The sequence below is a fragment of the Natator depressus genome, chromosome 7 (assembly GCF_965152275.1).
Source record: "Natator depressus isolate rNatDep1 chromosome 7, rNatDep2.hap1, whole genome shotgun sequence".
Classification (NCBI taxonomy): Eukaryota; Metazoa; Chordata; order Testudines; family Cheloniidae; genus Natator; species Natator depressus.
The window spans coordinates 52,691,588-52,714,179 of NC_134240.1; the positions used below are offsets into that span (position 1 = coordinate 52,691,588).

At 40.7% G+C, this 22,592-nt stretch overlaps 1 protein-coding gene and 1 long non-coding RNA gene across 8 annotated transcripts in view; both read right to left on the minus strand.

Annotated features, from left to right (window-relative positions):
• Positions 1-8,407, minus strand: part of LOC141990803 (uncharacterized) — a 67,835-nt gene extending 59,428 nt beyond the window's left edge. Inside the window, exon 1 of the long non-coding RNA XR_012640267.1 lies at positions 8,359-8,407. This is a non-coding gene — a long non-coding RNA (uncharacterized LOC141990803). The remainder of the gene's footprint in view (positions 1-8,358) is intronic.
• Positions 8,408-8,956: 549 nt separating this feature from the next.
• Positions 8,957-22,592, minus strand: part of PPP3CB (protein phosphatase 3 catalytic subunit beta) — a 68,136-nt gene continuing 54,500 nt past the window's right edge. For 4 of the 7 annotated variants that reach the window (XM_074958439.1, XM_074958433.1, XM_074958438.1 and 1 more), the window contains exons 11-14: positions 22,199-22,283; positions 21,214-21,311; positions 12,228-12,257; positions 8,957-10,638 (exon numbers count right to left, since the gene is read on the minus strand). In XM_074958439.1, the coding sequence (XP_074814540.1) occupies positions 10,460-10,638; positions 12,228-12,257; positions 21,214-21,311; positions 22,199-22,283 (392 nt within the window). In that variant the 3' untranslated portion in view covers positions 8,957-10,459. The remainder of the gene's footprint in view (positions 10,639-12,227; positions 12,258-21,213; positions 21,312-22,198; positions 22,284-22,592) is intronic. The other 3 variants (XM_074958435.1, XM_074958436.1, XM_074958437.1) reach the window with 3 other exon arrangements.

A 22,592-nucleotide genomic window follows, 5' to 3' on the forward strand; every position in this document is an offset into this window, starting at 1 on the left:
ATTCAGAGTCCTATGATCAATTAAACTCTGCAACGGGAAGATAAGATTTTCATCAAAATGTCATTTGCAATTATTCCCTTAACTGGAATTGTGTGTGGCTCCAACACCACTTTTTACAAGCCATTACCCTCCGATCCCACTGAGGGTTACCAAAAGAAACTACACCATTTCCTCAAGAAACTTCCTGAAAAAGCACAAGAACAAATCCGCACAGACACACCCCTGGAACCCCCACCTGGGGTATTCTATCTGCTACCCAAGATCCATAAACCTGGAAATCCTGGATGCCCCATCATCTCAGGCATTGGCACCCTGACAGCAGCATTGTCTGGCTATGTAGACTCTCTCCTCAGGCCCTATGCTACCAGCACTCCCAGCTATCTTTGAGACACCACTGACTTCCTGAGGAAACTACAGTCCATCGGTGATCTTCCAGAAAACACCATCCTAGCCACTATGGATGTAGAGGCCCTCTACACCAACATTCCACACAAAGATAGGCTACAAGCCATCGGGAACAGTATCCCCAATAATGTCTCGGCAAACCTGGTGGCTGAACTTTGTGACTTTGTCCTCACCCACAACTATTTGGGGACAATGTATACCTTCAAGTCAGCAGGACTGCTATGGGTACCCGCATGGCCCCACAGTATGCCAACATTTTTATGGCTGACTCAGAACAACGCTTCCTCAGTTCTCATCCCCTAATGCCCCTACTCTACTTGCACTACATTGATGCAATCTTCATCATCTGGACCCATGGAAAAGAAGCCCTTGAGGAATTCCACCACGATTTCAACAATTTCCATCCCACCATCAACCTCAGCCTGGACCAGTCCACACAAGAGATCCACTTTCTGGACACTACAGTGCTAATAAGCGATGGTCACATAAACACCCCCTATACCGGAAACCTACTGACCGCTATATGCCTACCTACATGCCTCCAGCTTTCATCCAGACCACATCACATGATCCATTGTCTACTGCCAAGCTCTACGATACAACTGCATTTGCTCCAATCTCTCAGACAGAGACAAACACCTACAAGAGTTCTATCAAGCGTTCTTACAACTACAGTACCCACCTGCTGAAGTGAAGAAACAGATTGACAGAGCCAGAAGAGTACCCAGAAGTCACCTACTACAGGACAGGCCCAACAAAGATAACAACAGAACGCCATTAGCCATCACCTTCAGCCCCCAACTAAAACCTCTCCAACGCATCATCAAGGATCTACAACCTGTCTTGAAGGACGACCCATCACTCTCACAGATCTTGGGAGACAGGCCAGTCCTTGCCTACAGACAGCCCCCAACCTGAAGCAAATACTCACCAGCAACCACACACCACACAACAGAACCACTAACTCAGGAACATATCCTTGTAACAAAGCCCGTTGCCAACTGTGTCCACATATCTATTCAGGGCACACCATCATAGGGCCTAATCTATATCAGCCACACTATCAGAGGCTCGTTCACCTGCACATCTACCAATGTGATATATGCCATCATGTGCCAGCAATGCCCCTCTGCCATATACATTGGTCAAACTGAACAATTTCTACGTAAAAGAATAAATGGACACAAATCAGACGTCAAGAATTAGAACATTCAGAAACCAGTCGGAAAACACTTCAATCTCTCTGGTCACTCGATTACAGGCCCAAAAGTTACAATTCTTCAACAAAAAACTTCAAAAACAGACTCCAACGAGAGACTGCTGAATTGGAATTAATTTGCAAACTGGATACAATTAACTTAGGCTTGAATAGAGACTGGGAGTGGATGGGTCATTACAAAAAGTAAAACTATTTCCCCATGTTTATTCCCCCCCTCCACCCCCCACTGTTCCCCAGACGTTCTTGTTAACTCCTGGAAATGGCCCACCTTGATTATCACTTCAAAAGGTTTTCTCTCCCCCCACCCCACTCTCCTGCTGGTAACGGCTCATCTTAAGTGATCACTCTCCTTACAATGTGTATGATAAACACCCATTTTTTCATGGTCTGTGTGTATATAAATCTCCTCACTGTATTTTCCACTTTATGCATCTGATGAAGTGAGCTGTAGCTCACAAAAGCTTATGCTCAAATAAATTGATTAGTCTCTAAGGTACCACAAGTACTCCTTTTCTTTTTGCGAATACAGACTAACACGGCTGCTACTCTGAAACCTGTTCAATTAAGTAGAGAGAGGCTGAATGTTACTGTCTATTACTGAGAAACATCTAGTTCTAGGAACACACCTAACTCTGTCCTTGTGTCTTAGAGCAGTTCTCCAAAGTAAATACATAGCCGGAACCTAACAAATTAGGGAAAATAAGTTTCCAGAGGGTAGGAACTGTCCCTTCAGCTCATTCCACTAAAGGTATAGAGGGTATGTGAAATCTTTTCTAAGGAATCACATTCCAACTCAGTCTTATCTCACTGTACCGCAAACTTCTCTAATAATGCAAAAGGAGAAGGTAGAAGAGTTAACCCTCATCCAGTAAAAACATGCATGATGCCCATAATTCAGGAGAGGACATACACATCAATGCCAATTAAATTTAAAAAGCCACAGATCTTGAAGCCCCAACACTAAGATCAAGCACACCTGTCCTACAGCAGTCTGGCAATAGATAGCACTCAGACAGGGCCAAATCTGAATGCTTTCTGGAAGCAGGGGCAGTAATGCAGATAAACACATTTAGAAACTAACAAAGCTGAACACTGACATTGACAAATCAGAAGGATTTCCTGCTGAAATGTGACTGGATGGTGCTAGAGTTCAGATTTTCACCCCCAACATAAGCAGGAGGGCTTCAAAAAACCTCATCCTGAAGATCAAATGTATGGAGATGACAAGAGAGACAAGGTGAGTGTGCTAATATCTTTCACTGGACCAACTTCTGTCGGTGACAGAGACAAGCTTTCGAGCCCACACAGAGCTCTTCTTCAGGCCTGGGAAATGTACTCAAAGAGTATTTCTACACAGGCATAAAAAAGGTGTGGATGGCCTGAATCAGCTGACTCTCAGGCCACAACGCTGATAAATAGCTGTGTAGACGTTCGGGCTCGTGCTGGGGGGGCTTGTTAGTGGGTTACAGATTGTTGTAATAAGCCATAAATCCAGTCTCTCTATTCAGTCCATGATTTTTAGTGTCTAGTGAAGTTATGAATTTCAGTTATGAAATATATGTTAACTACTTATGCTAAACAATCTGTTCCATCTTCTATTTAGCTGTGACACTCTGAGTATGTTTCTAGACCTGAAGAAGAGCTCTCTGTAAACTCAAAAGCTTGTCTCTCTCACCAACAGAAGCTGGTCCAATAAAAGATGATATCTCACTGTGAGGAAGTGGGGATTTTCCCTTTTTATGTTGTACAGTATCTCCTCACTTAAAGTCATCTCGGTTAATGTTGTTTCGTTGCTGATCAATTAGGTAACATGCTCATTTAAAGTTGTGCAATGCTCCCTTATAACCTCGTTTGGCTGCTTGCAGGAAGAGCAGCCCGTTGCAGCTAGCTGGTGGGGGCTTGGAACCAGGCAACCCCCCTATCAGCTCCCGGCTCCCCTAAGCTCCAAGTTCCCGGTGCAGCAGCCACGGGCAGTTCAGCTGTCCCTCCCCCGACTGCCATGTGCTACTCCTGCCCTCTGCCTTGGAGCTGCTCCCAGAAGCCTCCTGCTTGCTGTTCACGGGAGGGGGGAAGAAGGGGGCTAATGTCAGGGTGTCCCCCTCCCCCCTACTCCTGCCCCCTGCTTACCCCTTCTCCATATAGAGCAGGGTGGGGACAGGACAGGGCTCAGGACAGAGAGAGCTTGCTGGCTGCAGCTGCTGTCTCAACTTACTGATTTTTTTTTAAAGGCAACATACTTAGAATGGGGTCACCATACTTAAAGGGGCAATGCGCATCTCTCTCTCTCCCACGCACAGGGTGTGTGTCTCTGTCTGCCATGCTGTCTCCCCTCCCTCCATTCATGCTGCCTTGTAGAGTGTGAGGCTACATTAACTACAACATTAGTTGTTGCCCTTGAGGGCTCAACCGAATGCTAGATCATTTAGCAGTAAGGCATCCCCTGGGAAATATCCCACCCTCTGACTCCACCACCTCAACCAAGCTTCACAATCATCATTGCTGTGTACAGTATTAAATTGTTTAAAAGTTATACACTGTGTGTGCGTGTGTGTAAAAACCGTTTTTTGTCCGGTGAAAAAAATTTCTCTGGAACCTAACCCCCCCCTTATTTACATTAATTCTTATGGGGAAATTGGATTCGCTTAAAGTCACATTTTTCAGGACCATAACTACAACATTAAGCGAGGAGTTACTGTATGTGAGTTTTACTGTTTTGCACGAATACTGTGTGCCTCAGTTTCCCTGGAGGCTGCACCAATACCTCGATGGTGAGAATAGGGGTGTGTGAGTTTGGCTGAGACCTGTGGGGCAGGTGAGGCTGCTCCAGCTGCCTGCACATATGCTATGACCAGTGCCCTTCATAACCTGAGACCCAGGAGGGGGATGCGACCAGGTGAAGTGAGACAAAGACAAGGAGGAGCAACGGGGGTGTCGGAGGTCAGGTCACTGGAAACTGGCAGTCTGCTTGTAGGGACTGGAAGAGGGGGAGTCCAGGGCTTCTGGCCCAGGAATCCCCAAGATGGACTTGGCTGAAAGTCACTGATTTCTGTGCTAACAAGGTGTGTTCTATGCTATGTTCCTTTCAAATAATAAACTTCTGTTTTACTGGCAGTCTGAGACTCATGTCTGCCTGTGGAGTTGGGGTGCAGGACCCTCTGGCTTCCCCAGGAGCCTTGCCTGGGCGGACTCGCTGCTGGAAGAAAATGTTGTGGAAGGGGATGCTGAATGCTCCGAGGTCAGATCCAGGAAGGTCGATGCTGTGTAAGCTTCTTGCCATGGCGACAGTATGCTCAGAGAGAGGAGGCATGCTCCCCCAGAGTCCTGACTGGCTTCATATGGAGTAGTTACAAAGCATTTTTAAAAAGCCTTATTTGAGGGTGAAGGAACAAAACCATCCCAAAGTGCAAGAAAGAATAGCAAATATGGCAGGCGACCAGCTTGGCTTAACAGTGAAATCTTCAGTGAGCTTAGATTAAAAAAGGAAGCTTACAAGAAGTGGAAATTTGGACAGATGACTAGGGAGGAGTATACAAATATTGCTAGAGCATGCAGGGGTGTAATCAGGAAGGCCAAGGCACAACTGGAGTTGCAGCTAGCAACTTACGTGAAAGGTAACAAGAAGGGTTTCTACAGATACGTTAGCACCAAGAAGATGGTCAGGGAAAGTGTGGGACTCTTACTGAATGGGGGAGGCAATTACTGAGTGGAAAAAGGCAAATATAGTGCCCATATTTTAAAAAAAAAAGGGGGGGGGGGGAAGAGAACCCGGGGAACTACAAACCAGTCAGCCTCACTTCAGTCCCTGGCAAAATCATGGAGCAGGTCCACAAGGAATCCATTTTGAAGCACTTGGAGGAGAGGAAGGTGATCAGGAACATTCAACATGGATTTAGTCATGCCTGACCAACCTGACTGCCTCCTATGATGAGATGACTGGCTCAGTAGATATAGGGAAAGCGGTGGATGTGATATATCTTGACTTTAGCAAAGCTTTTGATACGGTCTCCCACAGTATTCTTGCCAGCAAGTTAAGGAAGTATGGGCTGGATGAACGGACTAGAAGGTGGATAGAAAGCTGGCTAGATTGTCGGGCTCAACAGGTAGTGATCAACGGCTCGATGTCTAGTTGGCATCCGGCATCAAGTGGAGCGCCCCAGGGGTCGGTTTTGTTCAACATCTTTATTAATGATCTGGATGATGCGATTAATTGCACCCTCAGCAAGTTCGCAGATGACACTAAGCTGGGAGGGAAGGTAGATACGCTGGAGGGTAGGGTCCAGAGTGACCTAGACAAATTGGAGGATTGGGCCAAAAGAAATCTGATGAGGTTCAACAAGGACAAGTGCAGAGTTCTGAACTTAGGACGGAAGAATCCCAGGCACTGTACAGGCTGGGGACAAAGTGGCTAAGCAGCAGTTCTTCAGAAAAGGACCTGGGGATTACAGTGGACAAGAAGATGGATATGAGTAAGCAGTGTGCCCTTGTTGCCAAGAAGGCCAATGGCATATTGGGCTGATTATTCCCCTCTATTCAGCACTGCTAAGACCACACCTTGAGTATTGTGTCCAGTTTTGGTCTGTCCCCCCCACTACAGAATGGATACGAGATGGAGATGACAATGCATCCACTGAGAGATGTTTAATGCATTTGACTGGGACACTACTGGGATCACTGTTGGGAAGTATGCATAGGTCAGAGTATTCAGTCTCAGGCATATTCAGTTGCTCCTTTATCTGCCTTTTACTGGAAGAATGTTTTTCAGAGATAAGATGGAGGACATCTTCATTTATGTGAAAGGATTGCCTGCTTAAAACCACAGTTACCCACCCAGAGGCAGATTTCTCTGCCTAAAGGTGTTCTAGTAATTCATCTGCACATCTACCAATGTGATATATGCCATCATGTGCCAGCAATGCCCCTCTGCCATATACATTGGCCAAACCGGACAGTCTCTACATAAAAGAATAAATGGACACAAATCAGACGTCAAGAATTATAACATTCAAAAACCAGTCAGAGAACACTTCAATCTCTCTGGTCACTCGATTACAGACCTAAAAGTGGCAATTCTTCAACAAAAAAACTTCAAAACAGACTCCAACGAGAGACTGCTGAATTGGAATTAATTTGCAAACTGGATACTATTAACTTAGGCTTCAATAAAGACTGGGAGTGGATGTGTCATTACACAAAGTAAAACTATTTCCCATGTTTATTCTCCCCCCCCCAGACATTCTTGTCAACTGCTGGAAATGGCCCACCTTGATTATCACTACAAAAGTTCCCCGCTCTCCTGCTGGTAATAGCTCACCTTACCCGATCACTCTTGTTAAAGTGTGTATGGTAACACCCATTGTTTCATGTTCTCTGTGTATATAAATCTCCCCACTGTATTTTCCACTGAATGCATCCGATGAAGTGAGCTGTAGCTCACGAAAGCTTATGCTCAAATAAATTTGTTAGTCTCTAAGGTGCCACAAGTACTCCTTTTCTTTTTGCGGATACAGACTAACACGGCTGCTACCCTGACACAGAGCAAGTTGAGATTCAGGCAACTTTTAACAGGCTTTTAATATTTTCAAATTACTTTAGGCTTTGGTGTTGCTCTCCACACATGCTGGGATAATCCTAAAACTTGGGATTGTATTCACAGAGAGTATGCGGTTTTAATTGGATTGTATTTCATAGGTGTGTGTGTCACACACACGGGCGCATGTGTGTAGAATATTACCTTATCAAAACTGGTCACAGAGAATCAATCAGTTAAAGACAATTGGCTGAGGACTAGTGGATTTTTTCATTTCACACCATCAAAAAGGCAGCACTGGCAGACCATTGTCTAGGTTAAATTTTTATACCTAGGCCCCTACCAAATTCGTGGCCAGGAAAAACGCATCGTAGACCATGAAATCTGGTGTCCCTCCCGCCATGAAATCTAGTCTTGTGTGTCTTGTGCTTTTACCCTATACTATACAGATTTCATGGCAGGACCCCAGCATTTCTCAAATTGGGGGTCTTGACCCAAAAGGGAGCTGTAGGGGGGTCGCAAGGTTATTTTAGAGGGGTCATGGTATTGCCACCCTTACTTCTGCTCTGCCTTCAGGACTTGGCGACCAGAGAACAGCAGCTATAGGCCAGGCGCCCAGCTCTGAAGGCAGCGCCCTGCCAGGAGCAGCACAGAAGTAAGGGTGGCAATACCATACCATGCTGCGCTGCTTCCTTCAGAGCTGGATGGCCAGAGAGTGGCAGCTGCTGACTGAAGTCACAGCTCTGCAGGCAGTAGCGCAGAAGTAAAGTTGGCAATACCATATCATGCCACTCTTACTTGTGCACTGCTGCTGGTGGCGGTGGCTCTGCCTTCAGAGCTGGGCTCCCAGCCAGCAACCACTGCTCTCCAGCTACCCAGCTCTGAAGACAGCACTGCTGCCAGCAGCAGTGCAGAAGGGTAGCAGTAATGCAAACCCCCTACAATAACCTTGTGACCCCCCTCCCCTCCCCATTCCTTTTTTGGTCAGGATCCATACAATTACATCATGAAATTTCAGATTTAAATAGCTGAAATCATGAAATTTATTATTTAAAAAATCCTATGACGGTGAAATTGACCAAAATGGACCGTGAATTTGGTAGGCCCTATTTATACACTTATGATACTGGTCCAAATTTTGCTCTGTCCCAATGTCATCTATCAGAGACTACATAGCCCATGAATTATGTCTACTGATAACACTTACCTTTGTTTGTCACTTGGTCTTCTGTGTTCAGATTGTTCATCACTATTTCCAATTAAACTGCATCTAAAATAAATAAAGTAAAACCAGAATAGGTTCAGTTCAGAATATACCATAGTTCTTTTTAGTAGATTTTCTCATTTACCTTCAACCAAAACAGACTAGCAAGATTCAACATTATCAGCTACTGACTCTCAAATAAGCCACCTTACTTGACATCATAAATGGTCATCACAACCACTGAGCAAATACAAAAGGCATCAATAATGAACAGCTTTTAAAAAAAAAAACTTGAGCGAACCCTCATATTGACCTTCCTTGTAGGTTTGTACAAATCATCATTGGATGTCAAATTTAATGTAGAGAAAAATTCTGAAGTATTTTATTTGCAAGAACTCACTAAACGAAAATTAGCAAAATAAATAGAAGCAGAAATTCAAGATGACAATTTAAGCTTCAATTATATTGCTTTAAAGTATTGCTTTAAAGCTGAACTAAGTGACCATTTACACTATACCCATTTTTCTGCCAATTAAAAATGATTTAGAAAATACTGTTCAAAATAACAAAACAAAAACACAATGCTAGAAGCAGCAGCCCATGCACAAAATTTATTGTGTGCTACTGTTTATAAAATACTTGAATAGTTCGGAACATGCATAAAATTTTCAACTTAGACAGGGGTTTCTACAGATTGTACTTTATGGCAAACCAAAAGAGAGATGAACTCTAGTGACTTAAGTTTCAAGTTGTGTTCCAGGGGATGAGAAAGGTAGGTAGCAAATGTCAAAATATATAACAAAGTACAGTGGCAATCAGTACAGTTCATTATTTGTGAACAAATCAGCATATGGTTTCAATTTTTAGTTTAACCAAGCAGTCCTGTAGCTAAAAAACATGCAGTCTCAATTTTACACTTTCACTAATGCCTCAACAACTGAACAGAACAATTGCTTATGCGCTGCATTGCCTAAATAAAAATATTTCCATAACATTTTCAGTTTCCTTTATAGAATTAAGAAAAATAATAAAAAGCTTGCAGCTACTCAGCCTGGCCAGAGATTATTAGCTATTTAAGCAACTTTAACACTCACAATACAGTAAAAGTACCCATAACATCTATATAACCTATAGACGTTGTTCCTGTACATCAGAGATCTATATATTAAATATTTGCAAAATGAAAACATGCATACACAAAATACAATGCCACGCTTTACAGACTTGATATGAATCAAAATGTACTTTAACATAATGTACAAAGTTCAATTAAAAGTACCTTAAAATTAACAATTGCATTATTTTTCAAACTTTTAAAATTTTAAATATATTTTAAATTCACGGTGGGGGGAGAGTCTCAAAAGTTGGGCATAAAAGTTTCTACATTAAATATTTTAAAAATCTGTGTTCAAGTAATAAACATTCCTACATAGAAATCTTCTGATAAGCTTTAACTAAAAAATACAGTGAATATAATACAGAATTAGCAACATCTAAGGAGTACTCCTGAGGTCAGCATTTTACAGAATAACCAACTGCGATTTTTGGCATTTTTTTCATTTATTTAACATACACTTTTTGCAGCCTCAGATTTTTTTTAAGACTATTCTAATATATGTTTTTAAAGACACTTCATGAAACCAATGTCCATTAATAAATAGTAGCTCTTAGGGTTGTATTTGAAAGTCTGATTGAAAAAAAAAACAAAAAAACAAAAAAAACCTAGCTCTGCTGAAAAGAAAATCCCATTTTGTAAACTTAAAGTGTTGACTATGATAAGCATAAAATGCTAGTCTAGATGTGCTTTAGTGATAACAGCCCAACCATTTCCCCATAGCTCTCCTCAAGATTCAGCCAGCAATGTTGGAATTTCTGTAAATATATGAAGCATGCTCACAGATGTTCCGTCATCACTTATAGAGAAGGGCTGTTGCCTCAAAAGCACGATGGTTTGTCTTCAGTGGGATCAAGTTATGTTTTCCACATCATATTAAGAAGTCAGTTTGACTGATTCCCCCTGGCTATTTCATCTGTTGTCATGTCAAAAAGCAGTACTCTAGGAATTCTCAGGCAAGACATATGAGTAAACCAGAAGTTGGTGTGGTCACTGTGCATTGTTGTTGCCAGTCCCATTGTTTCCATTGGCATTTGTTGTGTTTACAGAATTAATACCATCTTGCTGAAGAGCATCTTTTCTTGGTGGCATTCTCTCATTGATCCTATCCAAACCTTTTGCCTCTTCAAAACTGCAGATTTTATGTTGCGGAGAAAATCCTCGTATTGCTTAACAAAATGCAAATTTCATAGGTCAGTAACAGAAAAATAAGTTGAAAGTATATACTTTTTCTAATAAAATGATTTAAAAAGACATCTAAGAAATTAGCCAAAGAAACTTTTATGGCTCTACAACTGAATTAGTAAAAGCTTATATAATGTGCTTTCCTAGAATGTTCAATGGCAATCATGATTTCAACTGACAATCAAAATAGTATATGGCAAATATATTTCCGTAAGAATCAAGGTGGCTTAAACCTACTTTGCTGCTGAGCACTCCTGGTGTGATCAGTGCTAACAACTGCTTTGCTGCTGCGTGTATCAGGCTCATCTTAACATCCCGTTCACTTCAATGGAATGTCAATAAGCAGCTCAGCAAGTGCAGTGAAGGCAAAGCAGCACAAGTGTTTTAAAAAAAAAAAGCCTTCAGATTTTGCATACAAATCAAAGTCCTGATCTTGCAGTTTTCATGCAGGCAAAACTGCAGAATATGGCTCTAACTCTGTTCTAATCATGTGGATTGTTGAAATGGACACAACCACAGTCTTAGAGTCATCAGCTGGGCATGGCTTTAAACAGGAAACTAGATATTACTCTCCTACACATCATTTTAAATGAAATAGGAAATGCCTTCTTACTAAGCTGCATTTAGATGTAAAAATGGCTGACCATATGAAAAGCCTGAAGTCTTAGCAACAAAATTTTCTGTTGTATGTGTGTGTGCAGTATCCACTGATTACAATGGAACAGAATTTGGCTCTTGATAATATTTTTGGATAGCTGACTTCCATAATGTAAAAAAAGTAGTCATTAAATGGTGTTTTGCGACCAAATTTGAAACAAACTAATTGCTATGCTGTTTGTCATTCACTTAATTTAACATTGTGATATAGGAAATCAAAATGCGTATATAAAAGGCTCTTATTTACAGACCCTAAAATTGTATGGAGTTTTAACGACATTAATATTAATAAAGGATGCCTGAACAGCAACATATTTGGTACAGTAGCATTGGCAACCCCTGTATTTTGTTATGTCTTTCACTGTCAGGTGTGTGTACATACTATAAACAAATTTGGTCAGCAAACCACCCTCAAAATCACATAGTAAAAATAGGAACGCTGTAATGATAGGTCTTGCACTACCAGATGTGTTATGGAAAGTGATGAAAAGATTAGATTTCAAGCCACTAAAAATAAACTTTATCAAAAGAAACATGCATAAATAACCCCCACCCCCAACTCAAAACATATTTGCAGTTGAATTCAGAAAAAACAAAATTCAACACGACCACTTTTTAAAGTCGTCAAGATACAAACCATGTATCACAACATGCTTTACACAAATAAAAAGCAAAAAACTATTGCACATTTTGTAAAGAAACTGGGGGAAAAACAAAATGATTTCTCTGAAACATTATTAAAGGAAGTTATTATCCTAAGGCAAGAAATGAATGTTACATATAAAATGGATGAATCAATGCAGTTGATTCATCTCTGGTTGTGCAAGTTGAATGTAAGACACATGCACACAGAATAGTTTTGAATTCCCACCCAGACGCCACAGATCTCTGCCACTGGCAAAGACCCTGATCATACCTTTTTCAGCCTCAATTGCCTCTACTGTGGCTGTACAGAAGTGAGCAGATGCATGCAAAATGAATGAGAAAGATGAAGAGTGTAATATCGCATAGCAGAAAAGGCAATGATCAATTTAATATATCACCCTAGCCCAAATCTGATTGCAAATATTTTTCAGTGAAAATTAAGACTATTTTTTAAACTGAAGTGAAGTGACTCCTACATCTCAAGTGACAGTTTATCAAATGCAACACTCATATAATGCAACTTAATCTACCTATTGTATGTAACTGGTCGATTATTTCTTTACGTAAAACTAACATACAACCCTAAATATTGTTAAGGTTAGGGGCATATTTTGGTTTCAACTAGGTTCTACAAATTCTTTGAAGGTCCATAGTACTTTACTGGACTCTATGTTACCAAGAAAGATGTTATAAAGGAGCGAAGTTAAGACTATCAGTGTTTTATTAGTAAGACAAAATACTAATTTAGTACACATGGATTTTATCTTTTTATTTAATGTTTGACACAATGGTCCTTGCACACATCTTTTGCACTCAGAAGCTGAACTCAGTACTTGGATTTTAGCACTGAATTCTAAACAAAAAAGTGATGCTGTGATTCAAACTGAATTCATTAAATGAAATTCAGGTATTAGAGCATACAAACAAAAATCTAACAAGTCACGTTTACAAACTGCCAAACAGCAACTCGCATTTAGGGAAGTAAACCAAGATCTTTATAGCTGGAGCAGCTCTGGACAAACACACTCATATACTCTGGTGGATGGATGAATTTACAATGTAAACATTTCAAAGATCCATGCCATGTCTACCCTAGCACTTTTGTCGGAAAAGGGTATGAAAAAAACACCTCCCTGACCGACTGAGTTTCACCAACAGAAGTGCTGGTATGGACAGTGCTATGTTGGCGGGAGATGCCCTCCCACTGACATAGCCCGCCGCTCAATGGGGGGTGGTTTAATTATGCCAATAGGAGAGCTCTCTCCCATCAGCATAGAGCAGCTACATGGGAGACCATACAGGGGCATAGCTGCAGCGGTGCCGCTGTAAGGTCTGTAGTGTAGACATAGCCCTAATTGACCAGTTAGGAGTTAGTGTTTCTAAAGTTAAGTAGCTGTGTAAACAGCTGTAACTTTTTATATTTAAGGATTTTCCAAGTTCATATTTTGTACAAAATATGACTATACAATCTACAAAGTTGTCTGCCTTAATGCAAAATTATTAGGTCTAATAAGACTACCAAGACCTTAGCCATCTTTTTCTAGTACAGCCTTGCTGCATAAACCACTTATTAGTAAATCTTTACAGTGAAAAATTGAGTACATTTCACTAATGATCATAAGTAATTCTGTGCATCTCCCTTCCATCAATCCTACCTCCAAAACGGTCATTTAGAATTATAGAATTGGAAGGGACCTCGAGAGGTCATCTAGTCCAGTCCCCTGGACTCAAGACAGGACTAAGTATTATCTAGACCAGGGGTGGGCAAACTATGACTGGCGGGCCACATCCAGCCTGCCAGCCGTTTTAATCTGGCCCTCAAGCCCCCAGAAGGCTTGGGGTCAGGGGCCACTCCACATGGCTCCCGGAAGCAGTGGCATGGCCCTCCTGCGGCTCCTATGCATAGGGGCGGCCAGGGGGCTCCACTATGCACGATGCCCCTGCCCCAAGCGCCAGCCCCGCAGGGGCAGTGCCTGCGCGCTGCCCAGCTGTGCCTCCGTGTAGGAGCCAGAGTGGGGACATGCCGTTGCTTCCGGGAGCTGCTTGAGGTAAGCGCCACTTGGAGCACCATCCTCCTACACCCCAAACTCCTTATCCCCAGCCCCACCCCAGAGCCCGCACCCCCAGCCAGAGCCCTCACGCCCCCCCCCCTGCACTCCACTCCCCCGCCTCAGCCCAGAGACCCCTCTCACACCCTGAACTCCTCATTTCTGGCCCCACCCCAGAGCCCGCACCCACAACCAGAGCCCTCACCCCCTCCTGCACCCCAACCCCAATTTTGTGAGCATTCATGGCCCGCCATACAATTTCTATTCCCAGATGTCGCCCTTGGGCCAAAAAGTTTGCCACCCCTGATCTAGACCATCCCTGACAGGTGTTTGTCCAAACTGCTATAAAAAATCCCCAATGATGGAGATTCCACAACCTCCCTAGGCAACTTATTTCAGTGCTTAACCACTCTGACAGTTAGGAAGTTTTTCCTAATGTCCAACCTAAACCGCCCTTGCTGCAATTTAAGCCCATTGCTTCTTGTCCTTTCCTCAGAGGTTAAGAAGAACAATTTTTCTCCCTCTGCCTTGTAACAACCTTTTATGTACTTGAAAACTGTTATGTCCCACCTCAGTCTTCTCTTCTCCAGACTAAACAAACCCAATTTTTTCAATCTTCCCTCATAGGTCATGTTTTCTAGACCTTTAATCATTTTTGTTGCTCTTCTCTGGACTTTCTTCAATTTGTCCACATCTTTCCTGAAATGTGGCACCCAGAAGTTTAAGAAGTTTCTCCATTCAACAGACAGTTTACACAGTGCTAACAACGTGTTTGCTAAACTGATTCTTAAGAAAAAAGGAATTGGAATTGAATAGGTATAAAAGTAAATCTTGGGGAAGCAAGATAGAAATGATTAATTTGTGATTCGATCAGAACAGATTTTCAGAATTCTTTAAATTAGAGAAGTATAATTTGAGTAAGAAAATAAATAGAAAACAAATATATATACATTACCTACATTATGATTTAAAATCACTGTGTTTTACAAATAATTACAATTTTTACAGTGTTGCTTTGGAAAATGTGTCTTATAAAATAGTCATCTGTATTAATACCTTGTATGCATAATACAGTACTTTTACAACCTTTATATTTAGAGTTACCAAAAGCTTCTTGTCCTCAAATGCAAAGAGAAGATCTCAGAATTAAGTCAAATAGCCACTTGTGTGAATGGTTATTTTCCATGTTTATGGGGGGGGGAAAAAAAACGTTCCCAAACAGCAAAAATTAAATTACTTTTAGGAATATCTTAAAAGCTAATCAAACATATAATTCCTTCTTATCTTTTTATTCTTCCAGTTTGCCACAAATACAGCACTAAACCTCTCTCCATCATTTCTTGTTACCCATGAGGCCTTTTTTTTTTTTTTCAAATCTTTTTCTTAAAAGATCACGGATACTGCTTCGCCTCTGTAAATTATATAGTTTTGTCATACATACAAATTTCAAAACCTATTACTTAATTAATTCTACTTTCCCTGTTATTTCAGAGAGATCTCAGGATATATATAATTGATTTGAAATAAGAAAGGCACTTTGTTACACTAAGCATAAAGGAACAAACCAATTGGAAAATACAACTGCTTTTAAAATATAACACAATAAAAAACAATTTATAACATTTTAACTCAGATTCTCTAAGTTACAAGTGAAATCCTTAATAAACCCTGATACACCTAACAACAGAACCACAGCATATTAATAGGTCCAACTCTGAAATCCTTACTGAAGCAAAATTCTCAGTTAGCTTAACTGGGAATTCTAAGTAAGGACATTAAAAGACAGGTGGCATGATATTTTATATCTTCTGCAGTTCTAAGATTCCCCTCTTGATAAAAAGTCAGAGCTGATGCAACATCTAAGCCAATAAAAAAGTATCTTCCCAGTCTGCTGAGTAATGATCAGATTGGTATCCAAGGGCTAAGATCAGCGAAGTACTTGATCAGTCCAACTGATTTCACTGGGACTACTCACAAGCTTAAAGTGAAGCATGTGCTTACGTTTCTTGCTGAATCAGGACCTCGATTAATCAGAATGCTAACTCCCGTTCAAATTAGGGCCATCAAGCGATTAAAAAATTAATCATGATTAATCACGCTGTTAAACAATAATAGAATACTATTGATTTAAATATTTTTGGATGTTTTCTACATTTTCAAATATATTGATTTCATTTACAATGCAGAATACAAAGTGTACAGTGCTCACTTTATATTTATTTTTTATTACAAACATTTGCACTGTAAAGAAACTTCAATTCACCTCATTGAAGTACTGTACTGCAATCTCTATCACGAAAGTTGAACTTACAAATGTAGAATTATGTAAAAAAAATAAACTGCACTTAACAATAAAACAATGTAAAACTTTAGAGCCTACAAGTCCACTCAATCCTACTTCTTGTTCAGCCAATCACTCAGACAAACAAGCACCCAGTGTTGGGGGAGGACAGGGGAGGGAGGAAGTAAGCAATAACCTGCGCAGGAGGATGATGACAAAGCGGTCTTACTGCTGCTTCTGGAAGGGTGGTTTCTGGTACTGGTCTCAACAGGCTCACTTCCTTTTACTGAGCTGGGTGGGCTCCCTTCAGCTGAGCAAGCCCTTGCTTGCAAGGAAGGGTGGATTTTACCTCAGGGACTGCTCATACTGCAAGGGAGGAGAAACTGGTGCAGGGAAGCTGAGCTCGCCAGGCCATGTTCTCTATGGGGTACCCTTGGAGTGAGCAGCCAGCTAGGGGCAATGGGGCACGACGCAGGGGGGGTCAGTCCTGAGAGTGAGGGGCGGGCCAGGAACAACCCCGGGCTGGCTAGGGTGATGATACGTCCCATTTTGGCCAGGACAGTCCCCTTTTTCAGCTCTGTCCTGGCCGTCCCTACTTCTTCCGCCAAAACTGGGTATTTGTCCCATCTGCAAGGCACAGTAGAGAGAGACAGCTGCTGTCTGGGGATCAGCTGAAGGTGGCAGAGCCCGCCAGCAGGAAATTGGAGAAACTTGCTGCTGGCAGCCAGTGCTGGCTTCAGAGCTGACCCCTGGATGGTGCAGAGCTGGGGGGAGTGGGGGCGGGAAATCAGCCTCAGCTGGGGAAGGCGCAGAGCTCAGGGGGGTTAGGGGGTCAGCCTCAGCCAGGGGAGGGGAGGGGGGAAATCAGCCTCAGCTGGGGGAGGCATGGAGCTTTGGGTGGGCAAGCAGCACGGAGGAGGAGGGGGCAGACGGCACAGGTCTTGGGCAGAGGGGTCAGCCCCAGCCCTGGGTAGCACCGGGGGGAGGGGTCAGCCCCAGCCCCAGCCATGGGCGGCATGGGGTTTGGGGGTGGTGGGGTCCCCTGAGCTCAGGATGGGGGTCAGTCCCAGCCTTGGGCAGCACAGGGGAAGGGGTCAGCACCAGCTGTGGATGGCACAGGGCTGGGAGGGGGAGACCCCAAAGTGGGCAGTGCAAAAATCAGGAGGCAGCCCCAGCTGCGGGTAGCACAGGGTGGTTGGGGGGTCAGGAGGCATGGGGAGGGTGGTTCCACCAAGCCCAGAAAAGGAGAGGGGGTGCTCCGGCGAGTCCCTGCCTGTCCTGTTTTTACTTTAAAAACGTAGGGTTGAGAACTACCTTACTTTCTGAAGCCTCTTCTCTTCCCGCCCTCTGGTGACGGCTTATGTTACTGCGCTTGACCAAACAGGTTTCTCAGAGCATCTCATGCTGCCCTCTCACCCACAGGGTCTGCGATTAATGCGTGTTAAAAATATTAACATGCATTAATCGCAGGTGTTAACAGCAGTTAATTGACAGCCCTAATTCAAATAAATGGTAACAACTTCATTCCACTGAATAAATGGCACTAGAAAAGTTATATCTTACAGCATCATTAAAATAATGAAGCACGAGTGAAATAAAGTTGCCTGAATTTGCTCATGTAAGCAATATACTATTAAATGTTTAACTCCACTTCACATAAAAAATGTTACGAACAGACAAAGGCAATGTTACCCAAAAGACCTTCCCCTTTATAAATTTATCTCAGTACTAACAACCTTGAATTCCACTCAATCCCCTCCTCCAGAAATGAATCCAGGTGTTTCTCAAGTGGTTAATATGCTCACTTCCTTTTGAGTGATATAGTTATGCTGGTATTCCCAATTTACTCTAATTTTCAGGTTGTTTCCCCTGCTCTTCTCAGCAATAAATATATGTTTATTGACTATACCCCTTACATGATGCTTAGAATTTATGTTGTTACACCTCGGTCTCTTCTGTTTTGCAAAGAGAATCAGTTTGTTTAATCCTTCCTCACAATTTAGATACTTCAGACTGGGTATCATTTTAGGTGCCCTATTCTGCATTCTATCCCAGACAATCGGCTCTTTCCCCAGGGGACAAACCTGAACAAATTATTTCAGGTACATTGACAGGGTACTAATATCATCTGGGTTTTTTACCATCACAGTCTCTTCTAATAACTTACTACAGAGTTTATTGTCCCTTTAAGGACTGTTGTGCCCACTTTTTGTTTGATCTCAAAATGAAAGAGTTCTGACTGAAGGTATTTCTTGCCAAAAATCTGAAGTTGGGTCCAAATTACATTTCTGAAGCTCCAATTCAAAACTGCTTAATTTGGTTTATTTATATCTGTGTTTGTACTTAAAGTAAATATTAATTTTACAAATATATCTGGATACACTACCTATTCTGATAAAAGAAGTTGCAGCCCAAATCACTTGAAACACATACACCCCACTAAAATAAAAACTACACAGTGGAAGCAGATTGAGCCTTGACTATGCAAACAGATGATTTTTCCAATCATCAACACAAGAGAACTTCGCTAATTAACATTAATTGATCATTACGGAATTTTGTGAACTAGCAAGTGAACAAAAACAATAGAAAAGCAAGGATTATACATCACAAAATATGCTTTGTTCATTTATTTTCTCAAATGTAGTTTAGCTGTAATTATTTATGACATTTCATACTATACTGATAAATATATGGTATTTTGTAAAAAAAATCTTTTCAATGTGAAACCTCACTATACCATTGGCTAATAAATATTTGGTTCTATTATAGTTGTTTTACTTCAGAACTTTTCCTTTTGTAGCTTGGAAACTGTTGTATTTATATTTAAAACCTTTAATAGGTTTTGTTTAAAAAGGTGCATACATAGTACAAGAGAAAAATCTAAATAAATTGGTGCATATTGATCAGTAAAAACTAAAATATTATATTAAAAAAGTTAACAATTGGATTATTTTGAAACAGTGAAAGAAGAATGAAATAGCTAATGGATTGATTCAGTGTATCAAGGAATACCACAATAAAGCATTCTCACGTCAGTGAAAAAAACACTCCTTCCCCCACAAAAAAAACCCCTCTTTTGCATACTTTTCAAATATCCAGCTTTCTCCTCTAGTGGTAATATGTTGTATGTGTTATGTTAAGAAAACATTTTTTTTCTAGTTAGTTTGATCTTCTCTCTGGTGTTTATAATGCAATATGAAGAAAAACTGGGAAATGAGGGAGAGGAAATTAGAGCACAGACAATTTTAAAAAAAAAACCAACAACAAAGTATCTCACTAATCAACAAAAATACAAAAACTATAATGTATTCTTTTGAAATGCTCTGGATGGATTGAGGAACAAACACCATTAGTTATAGACAACATTCACAAAACAATAACATACATAAATAGAACATAGAAAGTTAACCTGTAGACATCATGAACCCATCAAAAAGTTTAAAAATGTGACATTTATATTTCAAAACTATTAAAGAAGAACTCTGATAAATTAATTGAAAGTTCAATAAAAGGTTTTTAAAAAACCTGATTTGAAATTTCTGAATTTTTCTTTATGAGTATCTAAATTTCAAAATGACAAAAGCAGCTACTCTTGGAAAATAGATTGTGTAAAAATGTGATTCTGTTCATATATTAAAATTGTTCAATACTGCTAGAAATCAGTGCCCAGATAGTGTTTCGTACTATACAAGTGCCCAAGACAGAAAGTTGGAATGCATTCAAGTAATTTATGCTTAAGAGTGCTGCACGTGTGAAGTCCAGTTTCCAACCTGATATTTTAATTATCCACCACAATGAACATAAATTTGGACTTCATCCTTTTGATATATTTTGTAAGAGTTTCATAACATTTCTCCTATGCCTAGTTAATCTGTTATGGTCTTCTGAAAAGTTGATTCCATGTTTAAACAAAAAAAAAAACAAAAAAAAAATATTCAATGAGCCAGATTACAGGTATATTTCGTGTAGCGTTCTTTTTATTTTCATGCAAAAATATATGCACACTTAACACCCTTTGATTTTGACTTACTTACAAGATTTAAATTCAATCCCTTTATTCTCAACTGATTTTATAACAATTACTGAATATTTTCAATTACATTAATCTCCAAAATGCACAGACAATGTGCAGCAGGAAATGCAGCAAGCCTCAAAAACAAGGTGCTACACCGTTGCTTCTACATCAAGAGACAGACAAGTAGCTGGGAGAGTGGTTTAATTTTAACACTTATACAGACATACAGCTATACCTAGAGAGAGACAGACAGATTTAAGAAAGCAGCTACATCTGCAGAGGAAGGAAACAGCATGTTACAAGGACAATTCAGGGAAGTCAATTATACATAGAACATTTGACAAACAACACAGAGAACAAACTTTGGCATTAATTCCCAGGGTACAAAACACAGCACACGTCAATCTGTCAATGAAGTGAAAAACAAAGCTCAGCAGCCTGCAGCTGTTTGTTAATACTAGCATCAAAGTAGTATTTGACATTTAAAAATTAAAACTAGTAACATCTCTGTAATAAAAACTATTTAAATGAAAAGTTGACAAGTAAAAAATGAAGAATTACATTGCACTTTCTGTAATGTAATGCCCAAATGACTCTAGATTCCATTATCAGCTCTATACAGTCATCCCACAACTGAGACACTTGTGCCACCTGAAAGTTTTTAAATTAAGGAAGCTCAGACTGACAATACTGGTCTAACACTACTAAATATTTGCTTTTAGTTTTATACCCTGGTTAGGCATCCATTTCACATTGCCTGATTAACATATAACACTATGTTTATCTCAGCCGCTAAGACAAGAACTGAAAAGCATTAGAAATTCCCTGCATGCATTATGTGTAGTGTTAGCAAAAGAGTGAGATGTGGCCCAGTCCATCTGAGGCACAGCAAGTTGCATAACATCATTACCACTTTGTAGCGTCTGACGTCCTCCGGCCAACACTCCACTAGGTAACATTCCAGTGGGAGTCAAACCCTTGAGTGTCAGCACACTTTCACTCTCCTCCCTATAGTGGAAGAAAAGCAATGACAGTTTCTTTACTATAAAGCCACTTAAATAAGAATTTAAATAAAATAAGGAAAAAATATATTTTGCTGTTTCTTCCATGTCACGATTTAACACAGCTCAAACTTCAAAGGATTAACAATGGGCAAACTTTCCAACCTGGAGAAGAAATGATCTGCTAGATACTAGTTTGCGGGTCTGTCTTTTCCTCTGTCTAGAACTGAATACATATGCAAAATAATTATCGGACAGACTGCTTGCCCCTTTTTTACATGCATGGTCTTATTTGCTTTAATTAAACTATCCTTAAGAGTAACAGCTCATCAGTGTGATCAAGTGGCTCACAGTCTGGCCCAAAGATTCTGTAAGTCTTCGGGGGGAGGAAATCAAGTTTGAACAATAATACCTATTTGAGCTATGTTGTTTTTTGGGCAAAAGCACACTTTGGAGTAAATTTGATTATGCCCGAATCATAGGCAGCTACAGAAGTGTACTGTGTTAAAATCTGTAACAGAATAGTCCTGAGCTTCGTGACATTTTCCTAACCATCCCCAATTCCCTTTGTTATACAACTGTCATTTTGATATCTGTTCATAAGGTACGGACAGGCAGACATCTGTAATTAGGACACAGTAATTAGCTGTTTGATTAAAAAGAGAGACATGCTCTACTTTTTCTAGGTCTCAAAGATAACTTTCAAAATAAAAACATTCTCTCTCCAAATACCCCAAAACTAACAATCTTTTAAAACAACCTGTGAAGCCAGAATTTTAACTAAGCTACTGCTTATGGGTCTGCATAAAGAACACTTCACATACCATGGCCTGGATTAGATTTTTCTCTTCCAATATAACAGGGTTACTGGGGAGAGACAGAATGTGTAATTACCTCAGAACAGAGAAGACTCTTGCCATCTTGCCAATTGCACGTATTTTGTTTCTGATTATTTCTTTTCGTGCTGCAGCTGTACCTACTTTCAATGGAATAAAAGTAGGTCTCAAGCTCATGAAGAGAGGGCCACAATTCTATACAACATACTATTCTATTAATTCAGTACAACTTTGTAAATTCAACAACTCTCCTAAGAGAAGTCCAACACCCAAAACATTTAAGTGTGCGCTAATTATAAAAGGTTTTGGAGTAGCAGCCATGTTAGTCTGTATCCGCAAAAAGAAACGGAGTACTTGTGGCACCTTAGAGCCTAACCAATTTATTTGAGCATGAGCTTTCGTGAGCTACAGCTCACTTCATCAGATGCATTCGTGCTCACGAAAGTTTATGC